Source organism: Notolepis coatsorum (assembly GCF_963971535.1).
Source record: "Notolepis coatsorum genome assembly, chromosome: 4".
Lineage (NCBI taxonomy): Eukaryota > Metazoa > Chordata > Actinopteri > Aulopiformes > Paralepididae > Notolepis > Notolepis coatsorum.
Window position 1 is genome coordinate 179063170 of NC_140168.1, and position 24816 is coordinate 179087985.

The 24816-nt window shown below is 45.4% G+C and overlaps 1 protein-coding gene across 1 annotated transcript in view; it reads left to right on the top strand.

The window, feature by feature from the left end:
• Positions 1-24816, top strand: part of faah2b (fatty acid amide hydrolase 2b) — a 102597-nt gene that overhangs the window by 69832 nt on the left and 7949 nt on the right. Inside the window, exon 10 of the mRNA XM_084312234.1 lies at positions 21192-21380. Within this exon, the coding sequence (XP_084168360.1) occupies positions 21192-21380 (189 nt within the window). The remainder of the gene's footprint in view (positions 1-21191; positions 21381-24816) is intronic.

Consider the following 24816-nt stretch of genomic DNA (forward strand, 5'->3'; position numbering starts at 1 on the left):
GCAGCCAGACTACAGTCTTCCACTGAGCAGGGAAATGCCAGCGAGACCTTAAAACCATGCTTCCTGGTCAGCTTTGCGAAATCCATGTCACTGTGACAGCAGACAGCTGTCTAAGCGAACACTGACAACGCTACCAGCCCACCACCAACACACAACGAGTCAAATAAACCACAGTCTAATTAACAATTTGACAAACAACATATAAATAGAAAAGTTAGAAAACTCACGCGTACCGCAAACTCTCAGCACCTCACTCAACACGCTCCACCATACACACGCACGCACACAGAGAGAGGGAGAGAGATGGCCTGATGTCGCCGTCGGAGCATTTCTCAGCGTCTTGCAAGATATTGCTGACATGGCAGAACATACATGTATACAGTAGCCTGTGGCTCGGCCCATCAATGTATGACTCGGCGAGTCGGCGCCGCCCCATCAACACAATAACACAGTATGATATGACACGGCAGAATATACAGTATGGCTCCCCACACACACACAGGCATCACTTATGAAAAGTTATTAGGTACTCACCATTGTAGCAGCTGACGCGCCTTGGTCCAAATTAAAGCAACGTCCACAAAGTTCTCCAAGTCCTGTGGGTATTCTCCTAAACTTTTCTGCAGCTGAGCGAATTTCAGGTCTCCTCAATGAATTAATCCGAGAGAGGAATCCGAATTTCAAACAATGCTGTTTGTTTAGACATTAACACTATGACGACCGGCGGGGCCCGGCGATTTAGGCCTCAGAGGACAGCAGAAAGTAAACAAACCGATGTACTTCTAAGAGCTTTATATATACTTTATAGTATTGCTATCTGTCCATTCTCATTGTCACTTGAGTGCATAAACCGTGCCTTCATAATGGCTTAAAGAAAATAAAAATCCATCGGTTGGTTGTCATTTTATAGCATCGTGAATATAAGGTTTATCGCACTTTTCGTCTCGTCTTTTTTCCCGGGAGCTAGATAAAAGGCTAAACGTTGGCGCCGTTATATCAAACGCCATTTCTGCTGTATATATACGAATGAAATAAAACAAACTGCGTAGCATCCGGACTATTACAGAGCATCTATGGATGAAATGGGGGCGGCGGGGAACGCCGATTACTATTATTGATTACCAATACAGTGCGTTCAATATAGCATTTTCATTGACCGATCACGTTACGTTATAAAACAATGTCCAATCCAGCTGTAATTTGAGGTAATATTATCCTACCGTCAGGCCATGTGATCGCCGGCAGCATTTCCTCACCAGTCATCGGATTCTGGTAGATCGATATGCACATTGGCTAATCATAAATCCCATTATTCCACGCTGAAAAAAACGCTCGCCAAGCTGATCCAAGATGGAGGATGTTCGGCTGGGATCAAGGAACTATGATCCGCCCACAGAACTGTACTTTTTATTTATTTTTTATTCACATGATACTGCAGTAGAGCGATGGCGCCCCTAAGCGGGTCTGGCCGGTACTGCATGTTTCGAAAATCAAATATGTGAAACGATGCCGGGGACCAACCGACTGGTGCTAACTAGCTAGCCATCGCTCCCGGGAGCTCACGCCGGTCCCCGGCTGGTGCTAACTAGCTAGCCATCGCTCCCGGCAGCTAACGCCGGTCCCCGACTGGTGCTAACTAGCTAGCCATCGCTCCAAGTCCCTGGCTGGTGCTAACTAGCTAGCCATCGCTCCCGGAAGCTAACGCCGGTCCTCGGCTGGTGCTAACTAGCTAGCCATCGCTCCCGGGAGCCTGCGCCGGTCTGTCTGTCGAAGACCGAGGGAACCGCATCAGGCTTCAGCTGATTAGTGGTCTTCTGGACAAACCTTCCACCCCCAACAACATAATCCGAGGCAATGAAGTGTTCGCTGGAGATCTTCATTCCCTGTCCAACAGGCTGATCGCGCCGCCTGAGTGCAGCCAGCCTGAGTGCAGCTAACAGTAGCTACTGTCTGTAACTGTGATGCATTTTCTGTTTGCAGTCCAATGTTCACCAAAACACACACCCACACACTTATAATTTGTTCCTCAACGTTATATAGACAGGTCATGTTTTGTAAACTAACGTTATGTTTAGAATGGAATGAATACATGGGCATTTTGTGCATGGTTGTGTCCTGTGTGTTTGTGACAACCAGTCAGTACCAATAGGTATCTATTAATGGTACATTTTATTAATGTACACTGTCCCCCTTGAACAAATAAAGTAAACCTAAACAGGTATCTAAAGGTTTTGTGCCAAAAACACAAGCCTATCAACGGCATCTGGCTTGAGGGCTGCCCGGTGGCATGCAACTATGTTCCCACAGGTACTGAATAATCGTTCCGATGGGGAACTGGTGGCGGGCATACACAGATATTTTTCTGCCACATTCTTCAGGGATGGGAACATTTCCTCATGGGTCTTCCACCACTGTAGGGGATCTGATTCACTGTCAGCATCGACAGACTGCAAGTAGGCAGACAACTCTGTTTCAACCCGCTCTCTCTGTGATGTGGCACTGGCAGCAGAGGGCGCCGTTGCCCTTTTGAAGAAGCTTCCAAGGGTTTTCTTCTTTGGTGGCTCTGTTGGTGCTTGTGAAGCAGACGGCTCGGATGTGGCCTGGTCAGACAGCATCGCCTCCATCTCTGATATGGCTCTGCACCAGGGTTAGAAATTAACATTTTTTTTCAAGGGCTTTTTTTGCCCCCCTTAATTGATTTTCGGGGGCTTTTTTTTGTATTTCGGGGGCACTGCATTTTTATGATAAACGGTAGGGGTGGGACGGTTCACAAAATGGGATGGTTTGGTTCGTATCACGATTTTGGGGTCACGGTTTTCAGTTCGATATATGTTAATTTTTATTAAAAAAAAATTTAACACTCAAATCTAAACATGCTTCTCATTTATTAAAAATAAAATAAAAGGTTTACAGTGTTTACAGCCTTAAATAATGTTTGGCACACAAAGACCGAACTGACTGAAAAATATAGGCTACATTTGTCAAAGTATTAACTTAGTGCAAACAAACAATATGCTCAGCCAGCACTAGACTTTCCTTTCTTTAATATAAACACACAAAAACAATGTCAACCATGTTTAAATTCCCTGATTGTCAGTTCTTAATGGAAAGATTCGTTTTCTGCTTGAAATTATTATGTTTCTGTCTACATTTATTTAGACTAACATTATTTAAATATTGAGTGCAACTGTGGTGGATTACGTAATTCGGTGAGTTGGAACTATCTATGGGTTGGCGCCGGGTCCCCACGGACATTTTAGCGTCACGGACCACCAGCTCAGACAATGTTATCAGCTCCGGTAACGTTAGGAGGAGACGTTCTAACATCAACATGCAGTGGAAAAGCGGCAATAGTCCCGGTTGGAGTTAGTAAAACACAGTTGTATGTTAGCCTTCTTGGATGTTGAATAAACGCCTATCATTGTCTTTAAACACCCCGCCTCTCAGACTCCCATTTCCTCCTCTGCTACAGTAGCTAGTAGCTACGGTGACATTTCATTGACTACAGTATTAGCTTGCGGGCTGCGTCGGGCTACCATACTTAAAACATGCGTTGTGTTTACAAACTCCTAACGCTATGGCAAGATGTGTGTAGGCATATGTAATGTTAATGGCTATGTTTTTAAAGTCGTAATGAAGATTGATTTATATTGTGCGTGCCATTTTTACACAAACTGACTAGCACCTGGCAGCTGGCTGCTGCTGCCTGCAGCCAGTGCAGAACACCGGCTCCGCCAAATGATTTTTTTTTTTATTTGCGCGTCATCTGAACCGTACTCCCACAGACGCTCCATTACCGGATAAATATATATATATAATTAGTAAACTGTCGGGGGCATTAAGTGCCCCCCTTAACTGATTTTCGAGGGCATTTTGTCCATTTTCAAGGGCATTATGCCCCCAGCCCCCGTTAATTTCGAACCCTGCTCTGCACTTTATTTCCTCTACCTTGGCTTCTGCTACGTACCTCATTTTGAACCTGGGATCCACTAAGCCAGCCATGTCCAGCAGGTAGTTGGTGGCAGGGTCATCATATTTGTCACTCAGGTACTCCAGGATGGAGACTTTGATGGACTGGGTCAGTGCAGTGTCATCCTCCTCAATTGCCAAGATGCTGGAGTGGAAGAGATGAAGGACCGGCTTCACACAGGACACTGTGACGTAGTCCTCACCCGATAATGCATCAGTGAATTCCAGGAGGGGGTTTAGGGCCTTGTGCACTGACTCCAGGACTTCCAGGTCTTGCCAGGTCAGAACAAGATGCCTTGTTTTCTTGTCTGAGGCCAAGACTTGCGAAATAGCTTGCTGCTGCTCCAGCACCCGCTCAATCATTTTGGCTCGGGAACCCCACCTGGTAGGAGACTCACTGATCAGCTGGTGTGCAGGTATGTTCAGCTCTTGCTGCGCTGTGGCCAGGTCTCTCCTCTTCTTCCAACTGAATGAGAAGCTGCTCACAACCTTCTTACAAACACCAACAGCACGATCAATGCGGGGGTCTCATGCTTCTCTCTGAGAATATAAAAACAAACAAGAAATCCAATAATTCAGCTTAACACAAAATCATTTTGGCATTTTTTTTTTAAATACAGCAGCACTGTGCAAAAGTCAGTAATTGTAAAAGAAAAGAAAAAAAAGTTAAGTGAATGAAGATGCTTTCAAAGAATATTAAATTAATTAAAAATCAAAAAGATGTACTTAAGAGTAGTCTACTCACTGACATACAGAAAAAGATGAATGAACATTTAAGACAATTTATATAAAACCTCTTGGGTGTAAGACTTTTGTACAGTACTGTGTTTTCTACAAATCAGTCTCAAATATGTCCGATTTTAAATCCACTTTAGCCAAAAATACACACACACATATACACACTACTGTGAGAAAATAATAATAAGTAAGGGATAATGTATGCCTACGAGGTCATTGTCGCAAAATAATTGACCGACACAGAGTTTAAAATACCGAGGCGCCGCGCCGAGGTGTTTTAAACGTAGTTGTTACAAAGGGTCAGATTAAACCGAATATATATATTTATTGCCTGAGATCCCATGTATAATATCTGCATATCGTTTGATATCCCTTGTATATTCTTTGTACAATATGCACGGAATATCCCTTTAGTCTACAGGACAGACCATAATATTTCGTTCCCCTCCATGGAAGCGATCCCCTGGCGCCAGGTACCGAGTAAAGCCTTACCCCCTCGAGCTGACTTGAAAGCTGCCGCCGGGACTCGCCCAAACATGCCCGCTTTCGCCCACGGCTACGAGACCGAGAGGCGACAGAAATGAGATAGGCACTATTTGTCCGCCGTGGATATAAATAAGGCGCAAGAATACAGAACCCGCCTTGCAGTTCCGCTTCAGTTCGCCTTCAGTTCAGTCTGGTTCAGTTACCGAGTAAAGCCTTACCCACTACGCAACGTGTGGTACAGCAGGGCTCGTATCGCCCAAGATAGAATCGTGTTATCCTAATACCTTTGTTCAAGGTACCGTTCGCTATTTACTAGTAAAAGCCTTCATTACGAGTCAAAGACCACGTGAAGGGAGTAATTGTGCGTCTATACAGAGCACTTATAGCCGCGTGCAAATAGGAGAGACCAACGTCAAGTTCAACTCTGAACCACCGCGCACTACCGCGCAACACGGAGGATTTACCCCGCCAGCAGAGCCACTTTCCGGCAAGGATTATTCTTCAGTGCTTTGACTGTGGCGGCTGGAGCAGAGCCGTCTGCCCGCTGCTGCTGTGGAAACTACACATCTACCGTGAGGACCTCCACTCGAGTCCGTCTCTGCCGGAGCAGAGACCCCACGGCGTTACCTGCGTAGCGCGCACCCTGGGACCAGCAGCTGCTTTCCCCGTTAGTAAAGACCGCTCCCCCTGCAGGTGCCTCGCTGAGGACCAGTGGACTAATTGACTTGCATAGAGCTTTGCCTCCCTCTGCTGGCTTACAACCGGTAGTACACCCTATCCCAGAGTACTAGAGATCATCCTTAATATTTACTATTGATTACCTATGCACATTCTATTTGCCTTATAAGCGCAATTGACCAAAGTGATGTAATCTAATATCTCCCTTTTATGTAATAAATATTCTAACCGAGTATTTTGTGTGGAAAACCTGTTATTGTGCGAGTGTCGTCATCTAGAATACCTTTGTACGGTGTTGGCCAGTAATGTACAAGTCGGTAGTGATTCAATGATATCAGTACTTGATTAATACAGTCAGGGAATTGTACCCCTCAGTTACAATTGGTCCTTCGATAGCCGAGATAATAATTAGCGTAATATTAATATAATATTAATATTGGCATGGCCGATGACGAACACTCCACAAACGGTTCTCCTAAGCTAGATCGCCCGCAGCGCAGACGACAGCCACCTCCCTACCTAGAGGCATACTCTGTCAGTCCAATACCTAGCTTTAAAGGGAAGTTAAACGCGGAAAAAGTAGAAAGTAAAATTATGTCTGACCCTAACAACCAGGTTACCCCGACCACAGAGGCCCTAGTGGGTGCTAATGTAACTGACCAAGCTCACGGTGGGGACCAGGAGGGAACTGACACGACCTTACCCCCAGACAATACCGAAGAAATAGTCCCCCATCACCCCCGGGAGGAAGACAACCCTAAAGAGACGCGCACCCAGGAGACGGATCTCCTCGGTACGCAACAGGAGAATGGATCTCCAACCAGTACTGCCGGGAGCCGATCGCCCCGAACGGCGTCTTCCCCCAGCGAGGCGGACAAGATGCTGGCGCAAGCACTCATCGCCACCCTGGCAGCCTCCACCGAACGCGATCGACTTCAAGCGCAACAGACGTGCGAGCGCGAACATTACGCAGGTGAGCGAGAGCGCTTCCAGGCGCAACAAAGGAGCGAGGACGACCGAATAAGGCTGGAGACCAGACGCCTCCAGACAGAAGAGAACATCGAGAGAAGCCGCGCCGACGTCGCAAATGCACAGCTCCACGCCGCCCATGCCAGCGCCAATGCCCAGCGCGACGTCGCCAACGCACAGCGCGACGCTGCCCAGGCCAGCGCCAATGCGCAGCGCGACGCCGCCAATGCCCAGCGCGAAGCAGCGCGCGACGCAGCCCATGCCCGGCGCGAGGAAGAGCGCGACCGGCTGCAGGCGGAGCTGATGGACAAACTGGTTGCCATGGCGACACCCCCTCACTCCGCACGGAGCTCTCAGAGGTCGTCAAGACACGGGTCTAGGACACATTCCCCTACCCGACGAAGCGACCCGGGACCCCGCCAACAGGAGGAGCCTGCCCACGTCTCTGAACCCCCTCCCCAGCCGGTCCATACGAGACCTAGCAACCGGGTAACGGAACCGGACCACGCAGAGAGACTGAACAGACGACTCCAGGTCCTAGCAGAGGAAGGAGGATGAGGAGGAGGAGCGTCAAGCCGACCAGCAGCAACGTGCTCTGGCCCAGGAGGCCCAGTACAGCCCCGACCCGCAGCGACGTACTCAGGACCAGGAGGTCCAGTACAGCCCAGAAGTCAGCCCCGAGGCCCTGCGCTACGAACCCCCGACTCAACTCACGGGTGAGTTTGACGCACCGTCAGCCCCGAGGAACAGCACCTGGGTACCCGACCTTCGGTACCCACCAAGTACCAGCCCAAGACGACACGCCAGAGGAGACTCGCCTAGGAGGCCTCTCCCCCAACGCTCACCGATGTATCAGTCACCCACAGCGTCATACATTGCCACGCCGTCAATCCCAGACTTCGTCTATGAGAATCGAGCACAGTACACGGAGCTCCGGATGTGCCTAGAGACAATGATGGTGGATGTCGCTGATGAACGCCACAAGTATGCAATATTACTGAAGCACCTGAAAGTACCGCGAGCGCACAATATAGCGCTGGCCTACGCCTCCTCTTCGACACCATACACAGCGGCCCTTGCAGCGCTGGACCAGAGATATGGACGTATATGGGATTACGTGATAGAAGAGATAAGGCATATTGACCGCCTACCCCCAGCCACAGACAATCGAGCACTGGACGACCTGTCCATCAGAGTGCAGTCCCTGGTAGGGATGCTGGGAGCGCAGAGGGAAAAGGGTAGGCATGAACTATACGCCAACTCAAATGTAGAGAGGATCTTGGAGAAGCTACCGCCCGCCCGACAGGAGCGCTTTAGGCGGCAGAGAGACCACCGAGACCCTAATGGCCCCGAACCGAACCTCCTCGATCTAGCCGACTTCCTGGCGAGAGAAGTCAGCAGCTTACGGCTAGATACATTCGGACGGAGCACCCCTGGCTCCAGAGAAGGAACCAGGAGAATAAATGATGGAAGAAGATCGGTGACTGTCATGCACCAATCAGAGTCAGTACCGCAGCACTCCAACCACAACACCCCCTCGACGAAAGAGGACCAGTGGAAGATCGAGTGCCAGTACTGTGAGGGAGAACATCGGCTCCATCAGTGCGAGGATTTCAAGAAGCTGACCACGGATGATGTGAGCCAGTGGGTCAAGGACCACCGGCGCTGCTTCCGCTGCGCGCGCAGCCACCTAGCAGCTGAGTGCCACCTGAAGAAAAAGTGCAGCAGGTGCGGTGGCACCCACCTGGAGGTCCTGCACGACATCAACAAGCGTCACCCAGGACAACAGAGTGGGCCCGTCGCGGTACTGTACCATGCCGAGGCGGTGGCACCAGCACCGAAGAGCCCCCAGACCGCTCCCTACTGTACCTACTGTGATGGCGGACACTGGCTGGCACAGTGCGCCGAATATAAGACACTGAACCCCGTCCAAGTGAACCAGTGGCGCCAGGCGGCCCAGGCGGGCGCCGCTTACCGCGCAGCACGGTGCGGAGCCCACCAGAAGGTCCAAGACAACCAACCAGCAGGAGTGCTCCACATTGACCAGCACAGCGAGACCCCCCGAGTGCTCCTCAAAGTGGTCAGAGTGCTCCTGAGCCACGGGGACAAAGTCATGGACACTTACGCCGTCCTTGATGACGGGTCAGAGAAGACCCTTCTGCTCGCGTCCGCTGCGGCCCAGCTGGGACTGCGGGGGAGCGAGAACCAAATGACGATTCGGACAATAAGAAGAGATTTAAAGACGATAAAGGGCGAGAATGTCTCCTTCACTATCGCAGCAAGCGGGCACCCAGAGCGACGGTACAAGATCACAAATGCTTTCACCAGCCAAGAAATAGGACTCTCGCAGTACACCTACCCTGTCACCAAGTTGATGGATAAATATGTGCACCTGCGCCAATTACCTATCCCGCTCATAGACGGCGCTACCCCGACCCTGCTGATAGGCTCCGACCATGCAGACCTCATCGTCCCGATAGACCGGGTCCATACCGGAACCCGAGGCTGTCCTGCAGCAGTCGAGACCCGCCTAGGATGGACATTGCAAGGCCCCCTCGCTAAATCTCTCAACCGAACAGCAGCCACTAGCTGCCTACACACAGAAGAAGACACCGGCCTCTCCCCCATACAGCAGAGGCTATTGACATTAAGCGAGAGGCCCGTGAGAGAACCGTGGGTACAGTGCTCAGTTACAGTAGTGAAGGTCAATTATTTTGCGACAATGACCGAGTAGGCTATACATTATCCCGCTTATTACATGGCTAACTTACTAACAATATACCTAATTCATTTGACAAATCGCAGTTGTTCTGTGGCTCTGTCAGCCCAAATAAATTGATTATTATTATCGCGGGCAGCCTCTGGCTCCGCTGTCAGTGCAGCGCTATACATTATCCCGCTTATTACATGGCTAACTTACTAACAATATACCTAATTCATTTGACAAATCGCAGTTGTTCTGTGGCTCTGTCAGCCCAAATAAAGTGATTATTATTATCGCGGGCAGCCTCTGTGTTCTGGCTCCGCTGTGTTCTGGTCTCCGCTCGTCGCTCCGCCCCCTGTCATCGCCGGCACGGCAGTGTCTAATTGCACTGAAACAGTGTGTCAGTGGGCTTGATTGCGAACAGCTGCGCTCTGCGGTCATTATTGAAAAATCTGCGGTCATTATTGAAAAATAATGACCGCAGTCGGGGGGCTATTGACCAATCACAAGCAAGCATTTCGGCGAATGTGAAAACGCCATGTAATAATTTGTTATAACATCCTACTGGTAAACATAACACTGTAAAAGTGTGTGTGCATCATGTGTATTCAATTAATATATTTGTTAAACTTTTTAATTGCATGAAACATTATGAAGTATTCTCTTAGTGTTATGTTTACCAGGTCGTTATAACGTTGCTGATAAATCATTTTAAAAAGGAGACAAACTCACCAATCGCGAGGTGCAGCCGATGGCCAAAACATTGCACTCTTTTCCACTTATTGAGGCCTGCAGCTTTGATGATGTTACTGCCATTATCAGTGGTGATACACACTTGACGAGCTTCTCGTAAATTCCATGACAAGAGAGCCTCTTGTAAACCTTGCGCGATGATCTCGCCTGTGTGGTCTTCCGGGAAAAAGCACGTTTGGAGGCATGCACTCTTCAACTCCCAGTTGTGAATGTAATGTACCGTTAAACTGAGATATGGCTCACAGGTTCTGCTGGACCACAAATCTATAATCCAGGCAGGTTATACTGTGCGTCAAGTGTCTTTTATAAGTCTTTGAAATCCGGGTTTTTCTACCACACTCACTGGGGCCATGTCTTTGGCGATGTAGTGTGTTACTGCGGCCGTGATTTCTCTCCATTGTTTACTTTTTTGTCATACGGGATCGCTTTTGAAAATGAAGAAGCCAGAGTCATTTGCATCTGGGCTGGTTGCTTTGACTTTAGTGTGGGGCCAGCAGATGTGGACATGCGGAGTTTCACGCACTTCATTTTGTAGTGGGTGTATTTTTAAATGGTGGAACAAATTGGTGGTACTGCTACCTTTTTGTGGCAACGGGTTTTCTGCATATTTTGCAGGTAACCGTTGTTTGTTCAACATCTTCCTTGCGGTAACCAAACCACCGCCAGACGACGGATCCAGTACTGTTCTTTTTTGGAACCAGTTCATCCGCCTCGGCACTAGTGGCACCTCCATCTTCCATTGCAATTTCGGAATAAATAAAATAAATAACTCGCTAAACTCTTCTTTCACGCTCTCAACTTTCCTCATTCCCTCTCCTCCAAACAACATGTGGCCGCTGACTTGGCACCGCCTCTGTGTGTGTGTGTGTGTGTGACAGAGAGGGCGGGCCGCGGGTGTGTGAGAGGAAAGCAGCAGTCTGCACTCTGCAGCGCTTCTCGAGGAAAGCACCGCGGGCGGCGCCATATAAACTAATACTCGATGTTCGCGATATAGTACAGTACTACATCTCGGGTAGAACAATCCGCGATACATCGAGTATACTCGATATATCGCCCACCCCTGAGCACTGAGCACAGAGTGACTGCCAGCCTGCCTCAGTGAGTCTGACAGTCGGTCGCTTTCACATATAGTTTTGGTGGACTCGGTGCGGTTCTGGTGGTGAAGTTGCAACATTGTTGCATTCTTCATTTGGTTCGCCTGCGTTCACATAGCAATCTGTCAGGCGCACCGAACTTTCTGAACAATGTCACGCGGTCGAAAAGGGCGCTCGTCTATTGGACAGTGGAAATGTGTGTGTGGGTCTGTGTGTGGACTGCGAGCCCTCCAGATCAGCGGAGGCGAGTTTTGACGTGGCATTGATCCATTGTTCTATTGAAGCCCATTACCACCATCCTCTCGCTAAACAACTTGTACACCACGTTGTTTTTATGAGTGCCCACAAGTAGCTGTTTTATTTGGTCTTCTGCCCATATGTGTACAGTGTGCTTGTTTTGCAGTGAATGCCGAGCGCCTCGGTAATAATATAATAAGCCGCGTTTTTTCTTCCTTCTTCCCAAGATGCACAGTTAGATATATAGATAGAGAGATAGATGCAGTGTGCTTGTTTTGCAGTGAATGCTGCGAGCAGTGGTAATAATAAGCACTTCCTATATTTGGTTCGCGTTTGGTCCGATGAAGCGAACCGAGACCTATGTTTTTGGTCGGACCAGAGTTTGTGTGTTTGGTCCGCGGACCGAGTATTCACACAAACCCGAAAAACCGGACTATCGAATTCTGGTCCGATAGTAGAATTCGATAGTCCGGACCAAACAGCCCCTGTGTGAAAGTGACCTTAGAGAGAGTGAGAAGGAGAAGAGGGAGAAAATTCAAAAAAATAAATAACAGATGAAAAATAATGATTTTTTATTATTATTGTAAACTATATAAAAAAATATATTTTTAATTTAAATTTTTTACTGTTCATATTTTTCTGGGAAGCATGGCTTCCCTTGGCTTCCAGGAAGATTCGCCACTGACTGACTAAGTTATTCAGCTTCGGCTACATGCCACCACAGTAGAAAAAGAGAAAGTTGATAAGTAAACGTTTGCTAGTGCTGTCAATCGATTAAAATATTTAATCGTGATTAATCGCATGATTGTCCATAGCTAACTTGCGATTCATCGCAAATTAATAGCTTTTTTTTTTTTTTTTTTTTTTTTTTTTATCTACCTTCAGTTCAGTTCACATAACGGTAATTTCATAAATCACAAGTTTTACCAGCTGCTATTGCAGCATTGTCCAATTGTCAGAAAAGGGCTAGGGAGAAGCACTAGGCTTGTCGGGCCCTACCCCTGAAGACTTACGTTTCATTTTTTTTTTCTTTTTTTCATTTACATACATATAGCAGTGGCGTCGCGTGGGTAAAATAACAGGGGAAGCCAAAAAAAAATTATTAAATATTTTTATTATTATTATTATTATTATTTTTTAAGTCAAGCAGTCACCATGTACACTACAGTATGGCTCGGCGGCCAGTCAAACTTTCTTTTTATTTATTTAACAGATTGCAGAATGGGTACAATACAGTACGGCTCAATACACACAATTGTATAAGGGGATGCAGACCAGAGAAAGACGTTTGTCTTGTTTACATCAGGGTCATTTTTGGTCCGATCTTTCCTTGCACGATTTTGCGCGCCGCGTGGGAGTCGAGACACATATTCGGTTGCAAAAAGGTGTCCCACGGTCTCCTCTATGGCCGTGAATATTTTCACGCGGATCGGAATCACGGCGCGCCCGTGGGACACTTTTCCGTTTCGGCGAGTTTATTCCACGCTTTCGGTTTTCCTTTTCTAAGCATTTTCGGGGCTACATGTGAATGAGTAAAAGTTGCGGGACGCCCAGATGTTTCCACGATAGAAAGCTCGCGTGGATCCCATAATAGGCTCACTTAATACAGCGTTTTTAAAATCACGCAACCTTTTCCCCTCGTTTTCGATGATGGAAGTGATTTAGGAAAAGCTTCGGAACGCCGAGAGGTACCCGTGGATTTAATCTCGCGAGGATCGGGGCAATATTCGGCCCGTGGGAGCAGTCACGGGTTAATACAATGTTCAGAGTGCAGAGGGGAGGTGTGCAGAGGGGAGGCCACACTCAGGATTCTTCTCACAGCCCCGTTTTAAACTTTTAGGGTGTGGCAGTCAGCTCGAATCTGATTGGCTAGGATCGGATTTGGACTCTAGATACATGAATCGCATGGTTGAGGCTGGAGAAAGAGACCTACCCCCTGCCTCCTCTCCTCTATAGCTGCAGTGAGCACAGTGAGTCTGACAGTGTGTTAGAGGGAGTGAGGAGAAGAGGGAGACATTAAAAAAAAAAAAAAAAACAGATGCACAGATGAAAAAGAATGTAAACTATTAAAAAAAAATTATATATATATATATATTTTTTTTTTCATATTTCGTATTTGATATTAATTCATATTTTAATAGGGAGGCATGGCTTCCGTTGGCTTCCATAAGGATTCGCCACTGACATATAGTACACATTACAGTACACATTACAGTATAGTATACCTGCAGTATATAATAGTATATATAATAGTATATAGTACATAGTGTATACAGCACATATATAATGTGATGTGAGATATATAGTACATGATATATACAATACAATATAGTACCATAATATAATAGTACATACCTTAAACAGATCTTTTTCAAGTTCCAAGTTTTAATACTCTTATCTATATGAGTCAACAAATGCTTGCTTTATGCAGCCATTTAACACAAACAGATGACCCTCATGCATTGCAAATTTGCATCAAATTCAAAACAGAGTGATACACAAAATAACTTAAAAGAAAATAATAATTTAAAACAATGAATAAAGTGTGCATGAAATAATAGGGGAAAGAAAACGTTAGGAACTTGTTACATTCACCCACACAAGGGCTGAGTAATCACACACCCCCCCTCTCTCTCTCACACACACTCTCCCAGCTCTCCTTCTCTCTTGCCCCTTCCTCATCTCTCTCACCCCCCTCTCTCTCTATATATATCTCTCACACACACACACACACACACGCACACACACACACACACACTTCAGAAACAAACATAATACACCCGAGTGAAGTCTAGTAAAAAAAAAAAAATTAAAATCTTCAAAGTTAATCGTGAGTTAAAAAGAAATAGTGGCGTTAATAGAATCGGCGATAACGCGTTAATACCGCGTTAACTTTGACAGCCTTTTGTACACATTGTACAATACAATACGTAAAAATATATTACTTATAACGCGCACCTGCTGCCCAAAGGTTGATGCGCAGAAACGTCCAGAGCAAAATAACAAAATAAGAGAATCGATAAAGACACCACCACACACTTCTAGTGGCTCATAAAGACACCACCACACACTTCTACTGGCTCATAAAGACACCACCACACACTTCTACTGGCTCATAAAGACACCACCACACACTTCTAGCTGTCATAAAGACACCACCACACACTTCTAGTTGCTCATAAAGACACCACCACACACTTCTAGCTGTCATAAAGACACCACCACACACTTCTAGTTGCTCATAAAGACACCACTACACACTTCTAGTGGCTCATAAAGACACCACCACACACTTATAGTGGCTCATAAAGACACCACCACACACTTATAGTGGCTCATAAAGACACCACCACACACTTCTAGTGGCTCATAAAGACACCACCACACACTTCTAGTTGCTCATAAAGACACCACCACACACTTCTAGCTGTCATAAAGACACCACCACACACTTCTAGTTGCTCATAAAGACACCACTACACACTTCTAGTGGCTCATAAAGACACCACCACACACTTATAGTGGCTCATAAAGACACCACCACACACTTATAGTGGCTCATAAAGACACCACCACACACTTCTAGTGGCTCATAAAGACACCACCACACACTTCTACTGGCTCATAAAGACACCACCACACACTTCTACTGGCTCATAAAGACACCACCACACACTTCTAGCTGTCATAAAGACACCACCACACACTTCTAGTTGCTCATAAAGACACCACTACACACTTCTAGTGGCTCATAAAGACACCACCACACACTTCTAGTGGCTCATAAAGACACCACCACACACTTCTAGTGGCTCATAAAGACACCACCACACACTTCTAGTGGGTCATAAAGACACCACCACACACTTCTAGTGGTCATAAAGACATCACCACACTTCCAGTGGTCATAAAGACACCACCACACTTCTAGTGGTCATAAAGACACCACCACACATTTCTAGTGGCTCATAAAGACACCACCACACTTCTAGTGGTCATAAAGACACCACCACACACTTCTAGTGGCTCATAAAGACACCACCACACTTCTAGTGGTCATAAAGACACCACTACACACTTCTAGTGGCTCATAAAGACACCACCACACACTTATAGTGGCTCATAAAGACACCACCACACACTTCTAGTGGGTCATAAAGACACCACCACACACTTCTAGTGGTCATAAAGACATCACCACACTTCCAGTGGCTCATAAAGACACCACCACACTTCTAGTGGTCATAAAGACACCACCACACACTTCTAGTGGTCATAAAGACACCACCACACACTTCTAGTGGCTCATAAAGACACCACCACACACTTCTAGTGGTCATAAAGACCACCACACACTTCTAGTGGCTCATAAAGACACCACCACACTTCTAGTGGCTCATAAAGACATCACCACACTTCCAGTGGCTCATAAAGACACCACCACACTTCTAGTGGTCATAAAGACACCACTACACACTTCTAGTGGCTCATAAAGACACCACCACACACTTATAGTGGCTCATAAAGACACCACCACACACTTATAGTGGCTCATAAAGACACCACCACACACTTCTAGTGGGTCATAAAGACACCACCACACACTTCTAGTGGCTCATAAAGACACCACCACACACTTCTACTGGCTCATAAAGACACCACCACACACTTCTACTGGCTCATAAAGACACCACCACACACTTCTACTGGCTCATAAAGACACCACCACACACTTCTAGTTGCTCATAAAGACACCACTACACACTTCTAGTGGCTCATAAAGACATCACCACACACTTCTAGTGGTCATAAAGACATCACCACACTTCCAGTGGCTCATAAAGACACCACCACACTTCTAGTGGTCATAAAGACACCACCACACACTTCTAGTGGCCATAAAGACACCACCACACACTTCTAGTGGCTCATAAAGACACCACCACACACTTCTAGTGGGTCATAAAGACACCACCACACACTTCTAGTGGTCATAAAGACACCACCACACACTTCTAGTTGCTCATAAAGACACCACTACACACTTCTAGTGGCTCATAAAGACACCACCACACACTTATAGTGGCTCATAAAGACACCACCACACACTTCTAGTGGGTCATAAAGACACCACCACACTTCTAGTGGCTCATAAAGACATCACCACACTTCCAGTGGCTCATAAAGACACCACCACACTTCTAGTGGTCATAAAGACACCACCACACACTTCTAGTGGCCATAAAGACACCACCACACACTTCTAGTGGCTCATAAAGACACCACCACACACTTCTAGTGGCTCATAAAGACACCACACACTTCTAGTGGCTCATAAAGACACCACCACACACTTCTAGTTGCTCATAAAGACCACCACACACTTCTAGTGGCTCATAAAGACACCACCACACTTCTAGTGGCTCATAAAGACATCACCACACTTCCAGTGGCTCATAAAGACACCACCACACTTCTAGTGGTCATAAAGACACCACCACACACTTCTAGTGGGTCATAAAGACACCACCACACACTTCTAGTGGTCATAAAGACATCACCACACTTCCAGTGGCTCATAAAGACACCACCACACTTCTAGTGGTCATAAAGACACCACCACACATTTCTAGTGGTCATAAAGACACCACCACACACTTCTAGTTGCTCATAAAGACCACCACACACTTCTAGTGGCTCATAAAGACACCACCACACACTTCTAGTTGCTCATAAAGACACCACCACACACTTCTAGTTGCTCATAAAGACACCACCACACACTTCTAGTGGCTCATAAAGACACCACCACACTTCTAGTGGCTCATAAAGACACCACCACACTTCTAGTGGTCATAAAGACACCACACACTTCTAGTGGTCATAAAGACACCACTACACACTTCTAGTGGCTCATAAAGACACCACCACACTTCTAGTGGCTCATAAAGACAGCATCACACTTCTAGTGGGTCATAAAGACACAAGCCCACACTTCTAGTGGCTCATAAAGACACCACCACACTTCTAGTGGGTCATAAAGACACAAGCCCACACTTCTAGTGGCTCATAAAGACACCACCACACTTCTAGTGGCGCATAAAGACACCACCACACACTTCTAGTGGCTCATAAGTGATGATTGAGAGGGATTCTTTTTGTATGAGTCTATCTATACATTGTTTTTTAGTCAAATGCTACTCATTGTGCCTTTAAACCTAAGCCAGTCGTTTGAGCGGGTTAGATCGGGTCCAAAGTCCCAATCTAGCATTGTTGCAAATATAAGGTGGAAGCTTATATGGCCTTATAGAGCTTTTCTAACTCGACAACATAAACATTCTAAATAGGCACCTTTGTGTTTCCTGTTGCAATGTTTGTTAACAGTTGCTGACGGGAAATAAACGGGGGCCAAAGCTGTTCCCCTGGCAACAGAAGTCATGTCTAGAGCTATTTTATCATCGGTTCTACTGCCGCTTTGCACACGCTACCACACTGTGATAATTTTATTGTCAATTACTGCTATTTTTATTATTGCTTATGCTGGTTTCTTTTTTTTACACAATTCGTATTGCTTTCTTTTTTGTCCTACATTGTGTTGATGCTGTAAGAACAAAATACTTTCACTCCTTTATGTTGTAATGGAAGATGTGACAATAAGATCTGATTATGAATCCATCTACAGTAATGTTGCTTAACACTGGAGTAAAACAGATATTCCGATTTATAACGGTAGTTATAATAGTTCCAAATAGTTTTATAAAAAATTTATAAAAGAAAATCTACAGCTCAAACCCTTCATGAATGTATGTGAATATACTAGGGCTGGGCGATATGGCCAAAAACGTTATTGCGATAAAATTATTTTCATATAACTCGATATCGATAATTATCGTCGATATAATGTCTGTCAAGTTTAATTAACTTATTATGCCCGGCGCCGATGGACGGGCTATTAATAGACTTGTTTTGCTGCTACGAATGTCTCGAGAGTCGAGTTGATGTCGTCATCAGTCCGCGCACGTTAGCAGTTAGCCAAAGCAAGCGGAGTATCTCATGACAATGTACTAAATATGACCCTAAAATACTCTGTTCCGCCCCAATACATTGCAACGACGTCCACCGTATACCCCACACTACTATAACAGTTACCCTCAGAATTCAAAACACACACCAACTCGGCAGGTAACCTGTAAAATAGCGCCGTGCAAGCTAATTAGCCCTAGCCAGCCTCGTTTCCGAGCGGTGTATTCCATGACAATGTACTAAATATGACCATAACATACTCTGTTCCGCCCCAATACATTGCAACGACGTCCAACGTATACCCCACACTACTATAACAGTTATCCTCAGAATTCAAAACACACACCAACTCGGCAGGTAACCTGTAAAATAGCGCCGTGCAAGCTAATTAGCCCTAGCCAGCCTTGTTTACTGAGTCCTACCTCCGCGTCTCCTTCCGGGTCGCCTTCCGCTGTCGGCCATCTCCTTCACTGATTGGTTGTTAGTGCGTGTGCTCATAAACCAAGCTTGGAAAATCGATATATCGAAACTTTGCGACCACGTTTCATGTTTATTTCGAGGAAATAATTTATCGCGATAGTTATCGTTATCGTTTTATCGCCCAGCCCTAGAATATACCCCACATTTAGGCCTTTCACACCGGCCGGAGCCGGTTCCCGAACGTAATCTCGAACCGGCCGGCGCGTTCACACTGGGAATAATTGGTTCGGAACATGAAAAATCGGTGCTCGGTGTTTTCTTAGAGGGCCGAACTAAAGCCTCAGTCATGTTCCGAACCCATTATTCCTGATGTGAACGCGCCGGCCGGTTCGAGATTACGCTCGGCACAGCCCGGCTGGTGTGAAAGGCCTAACTGATAGACAAAATCAGATCAGGTATTTAAGGCTTTAATTCAACCTCTTTATCCTAGCTGTGTTAATGGGTACCACTGTGATGTGTGTTTGAACATCTCACAACTAGGCTACAAGTGTCAACTTTTAGTTTTCATTTTGGCAGCCTGGGTCATGTTCACAAGCTAGTGGTTAGGGGCCTTCAGATGGCCCACATCTCCAAGAGGCTAAACAGCAAGGTATTGCTCTACATCTGCCATTATTGGTAGCCGCTCTATTTGGAGACAGCGTTGCTCTTTATACCCATAGAGTAGTATAGTTTTACGGTAATGCTATTGTATCTGTTAACCCACATTTGAAACATCCTGTTTAATATTGTACTGTATGTGTACGACGATGGTCACAAACATAACTGAATGACTCCCAATGAGCTGATTGCACTGTTAGTGTTTATGTCCTTAACCCATTCTCTGCCGGAGCTTATATCCATCCTTGTAGCCTCTCTGCCAGCTCTATTTGTCTATGGAGATGTTCACCTTCTTTGCAGGGCTATAACTTTTTAAATTGACATTACTATGGCCCATTCAACATCAATTATCTATCGTTCAGGATGTAGGAACGTTTTACTTTTTCATTCACACATTCATACAATAATACGGTCTAGAGTATAAATATGTTTTTATCGTTTTCTGCAGTATTTCATAGAACGTGAGATATAGCCATAAATGCATATATTAGATCATCAAATGCAGTTTGATACCGATCGACGCCAGATTAAAAATTTCAACTGTACATGATCCTAGACGTGTTGACTGATCATCTGCGGTTGACCGGAGGGGGGGGGGGGGGGGGGGGGGGGGTCGTTTTAATTCCGTGGCCGACGTTAAATCATTTATGTAGTATGGGTGATATATAGATCAGAGCAGTTTGTATCGAAAATGGTAAAGAAAAACGCTGAAACTCACCCCAGTCTCCTCTTACCGTTGGGTGATGAGCGTGGAGCAAAAAGATCGCTATTATGGGATGTTGATCTAGGTGATCCAGTTCCGGTTTGTATAATACTAATATACGTCCAATCATGTTGTTTATTGAGTTATGGCAACGGATCGATATGCACGGTGTCTGGATAGAGTCCCGCGAGCGATAGCGAGTGGCCGGACGGAATAGGGGACGGACTAAGCACTTCCGGCCACTTCCGGTTTTGGCAACTCGCCGATCTGCCACCAGGTGGCGGTATTGAAGCGTTGCAGAGTTGAGCGGAGTCCTACAACACCAGCAAAGACTCCGTGGGTGCAATGTGAATACCATGAGGAAAATATGAAATATTGATCTCAAAGACGCCGTAACCAGTCATTGGCAGATTACGCATGGCGAGGAATGACGTGTAAACACGTCATCGGCGGAGAAAGGGTGTTAATGTACTTTGTATTTACAGTATGTGGATGTAAATAAAGCATTTGAAAAGCTTTGACATTTTTTGTAAGGTTTTAGATTAAGGAATTACATTCATTTTGAGTAGTGGAAAAGGGGAAAGATTAAATAAGTGTATACTTCTTCCTACTCCTTTTCGAACATGTAAATTGAGTTTTTTTTTTGTTTTTTTTGCTAGAAATTAATTATTTGTTTTTGTTTTATTGTTTGTATTGACATGTTCGACAAAGATTACAAATCAAATCAAATAAAAAATGTGTGTACCTTGGTGGTCCTCAGGGCTGGCCCTGGTGGAGATGGTCCACTCGTCCAAGCAGTCTCCATTCCTGGTGCAACAGAAGGAGCAGCTGCAGAAGGAGCTGGACGAGCTGCTGGGGACGGACGGAGTGCTACTCTACCCCTCGCACCCCAACTTGGCGCCCAAGCACCACCACCCGCTCTTCAGACCCTTTGACTTTGCCTACACGGGTGAGCTATAGCCGGGGTTCCCAAACTTTTCAGGCCGTGACCCCCAAATAACGGTGTCAGAGAGCCGCGACCCCCACTATTATAGGAGGTAAAATAAAAAATTAAAATATTATTTTTTTTATAAATGGAAATGTATGGTTGAAACATGCAAACGTTCAAACGCACACACACTAATAAGCATTGGAGGCTTTTAACCAGGGCCGTACTGGGGAAATTAGTCGGGCCAGGAAATATAGTGCTAAATATAGCCCCAGTCAGGCCACTTTTTAAGCAGGGGGTCTGGGCGTCCCCCACCAGGAAATGTTGTTACAAAGACTTCATTTCCTGCATTCTGGTGCAGGATTTTTTTTATTTGTACCCTTTAAATGCCAGTGTTTGTGATGGCATCACAAATTATTGTTAAAAGAAAGGCTAGCATATGTATGATTAGCAACAACACTGATTTTGATGGATTTTCTGTTTTTTTGTAATGTCAGATTGAAATCTGAATCTTTTATTCAACTTCAGCCCTGATCATAACACCATATTCATTTTATAATTCTAACCCTTTAAATGCCAGTGTGTGATCATATGGCATATATATGAAATATATTATATCAAATGCAAAGTAGATTTTTCTGGGGGGGATTATTACAGGCTAGCATGTGTCAATGATTAGCAGTTTTTTGTAAGGGTCCCGCCTCCACCAATCACATGCGGCTCCCTTTGTGTGTGTGTGTGAGAGAGAGAGAGAGAGAGAGAGATAGTTCTCCAACTTGTGTGAGTTGCAGTGATCTCCTGGTTGTTCCCCACCTAGGTTATCTAACTATTGCACTGCTGCAAGTAGAAACACTGGCCTGGCCTGCTTCTAAGTTCAGTGGCCTGACTGCATAACAAAATATATATATATATATTTATCATCTGGCGACCCCCCCCCCCCCCGCGGCGGCTTTGGGAACCCCTGAGCTATAGAACCTGTTCGCTGTATACGTCAGACTCAGTGTGCGCATGCATCAGTGGGGCAAAAGGGACGTAATCCTGGTTACTACGACTATGCTTGCACCTCATGGTACTAAAGCACCTCAAAGGCGCTAAAAACAAAATTACAAACATCTCAAAACAAACTGATCAGACTACACTGCTTGACCTTACTCCTAGAACCCACCTCACCCCTGCCCACTTTGACAATCTAGGATGGCTTAGAGTAGACAACAGAGTACAGCAACTTGCAATGGGCCTGGTCTACAAGATACACTACATCAGTGGTTCTCAAACTGTGGTACGCGTACCACTAGTGGTACTTGGTGGTACTGCTGGTGGTACTTGAAAACATTTCCAAAAAAGCTAAAAAAAAATTTTTTTTGTGCAGTCAGGCCACTGAACTTAGAAGCAGGCCAGGCCAGTGTTTCTGGTTGCGGCGGCGCGATAGTTAGATAATCTAAGTGGGGAACAACCAGGAGATCACTGTGACAGAGAGTAATGCAGTCTAAACAGTCATAAATCTTTAATTAAACTTCAGCCCTGATCATAACAATTTATTTTTAGATTTCTTGTAATGTCAGATAAAAAATGAAATACTCCCACTTTTCTGAAAAGAGTTGGTGTTAAATCTGACATTACAAAAAATCCATCAAAATATGTGTTGCTGCTAATCATTGACACATGCCTAGCCTGTAATAATCTCCCCCAGAAAAATGTACTTTGCATTTGATATATTGAAAATATTTAACTTTTTGTGTGTTTTTTTTTAACAATAATTTGTGATGCCATCACACAAACTGGCATTTAAAGGGTAAACATTCAAAAATGTATTGAATATGTGTTTTCTTCTTTTTTACAATAATTTGTGATGCCCATCACAAACACTGGCATTTAAAGGGTAAAAATGCCTGCACCAGAATGCAGGAAATTAAGTTTTTGTAACAAAATAAGTGTGTGTGTGTGTGTGTGAGAGAGAGAATGACGGACAATTGCTTGCTGTGTGAGAGAGAGAGAGTGAGAGAGAGAGAGAGAGAATTAAGTACATTTGCTGAAATACAGTTGTTCTTAATTTTCTCACTTGCTATGTGAGAATGTTAGTTATTATGTTCTCAATGCCCCTTGCATTGGATGAGTTGTGTGGAAGCGTAGTTCTAGTGCTATCTCTTTGTACATTGTGGCTGTGTCTGACAAAAGTTAACAATAAATAATGGTATCAGGAATACATTTGCCTCCTGCATGAACTGTGCATAGCTGAATAGACTGTATTTTAACACCGGTCATATGGTGGTACTTGGAGAGCCAGCTACGTTCTCAGGTGGTACTTGGTGTAAAAAGTTTGAGAACCACTGCACTACATGACCAAGGTACCCATGTACATGTCAAAATACTTCCCAAAGGTCAGTGAATACCACGATCACAACACCAGAGGGAGCTCCACAAATCATGTTAAACCCAGATTCGGCTCAAACAAGGGACTAAACACGTTTCGCAATTATGCCACATCAATGTGGAACGCCCTACCCAAAGCTGTAAAGGAATCTGAATCACTACCCACTTTCAAAACAACTCTCAAGGAACACCTACGGGAGACTGCAATTCGAAACTGGCCCCATTAAATGTCCTAACCCAACCCCCTCCAATGTACAGTAATTTACCTAGTATGGTAATGTCAATATTCCAATGTACAGTTTTGCTTGTTCGTACAGTGGTCCCCCCCCCCCCCCAACGCCCTCCAATGTAAATTACCTAGTATGGTTGTCAATATCCCAATGTACAGTTTTGCTTGTACAGTTGTAGTGTTTCCCCCCCAACCCCTCCCTACCCAACCTCCTCCAATGTACAGTTTTTTTTTTTTTTTACTTTGGCCATTCCCCTGGCTCTTTTTTATGTGTTTATCACATTTATACTGGTCAAGGATGACCGACAGAAACAGGCTGAAAGGGTTCAGATGGGGGGGAAGACACTCTGGGAAAGGCACGGCTGCAGTCGGGATTCGAACTCGCTAAGCCCCAGATCCGTGACGAGCACGGTTGTCCACGGCGCTGAAATAGCGCTCGCGGTACGTGGTGAGCTACTGGAGCTCCCCCAATGTACAGTTTTTACATCAAATGTATATACTCCCTGTAACCGAGGGGTACAATTCCCTGACTGTATTACTAGATATGATACTTACTACCACTACCTTTGTACTTAATATTCGGCCACCCAGTACACGGCATAAATATATTATCATAAACACTCTCACGTAGATGAAACGGATCCAACACAAATGTACGAAGTCGAAGTATGCGTTTATTACTACACAGCAATGGTGTGTAGAGCAAGCACTTAATCACTTAATTACATTTATGAATTGAAATAGTATGCACTTTTATGGCAAAGAGTATTCGTCGGTATATCAATAGAGAATGTCCAATCTCTGATGGCGCAGGTGGTAAATATACGACCTGGAATAGTTAAGGAATAACAGCAATGA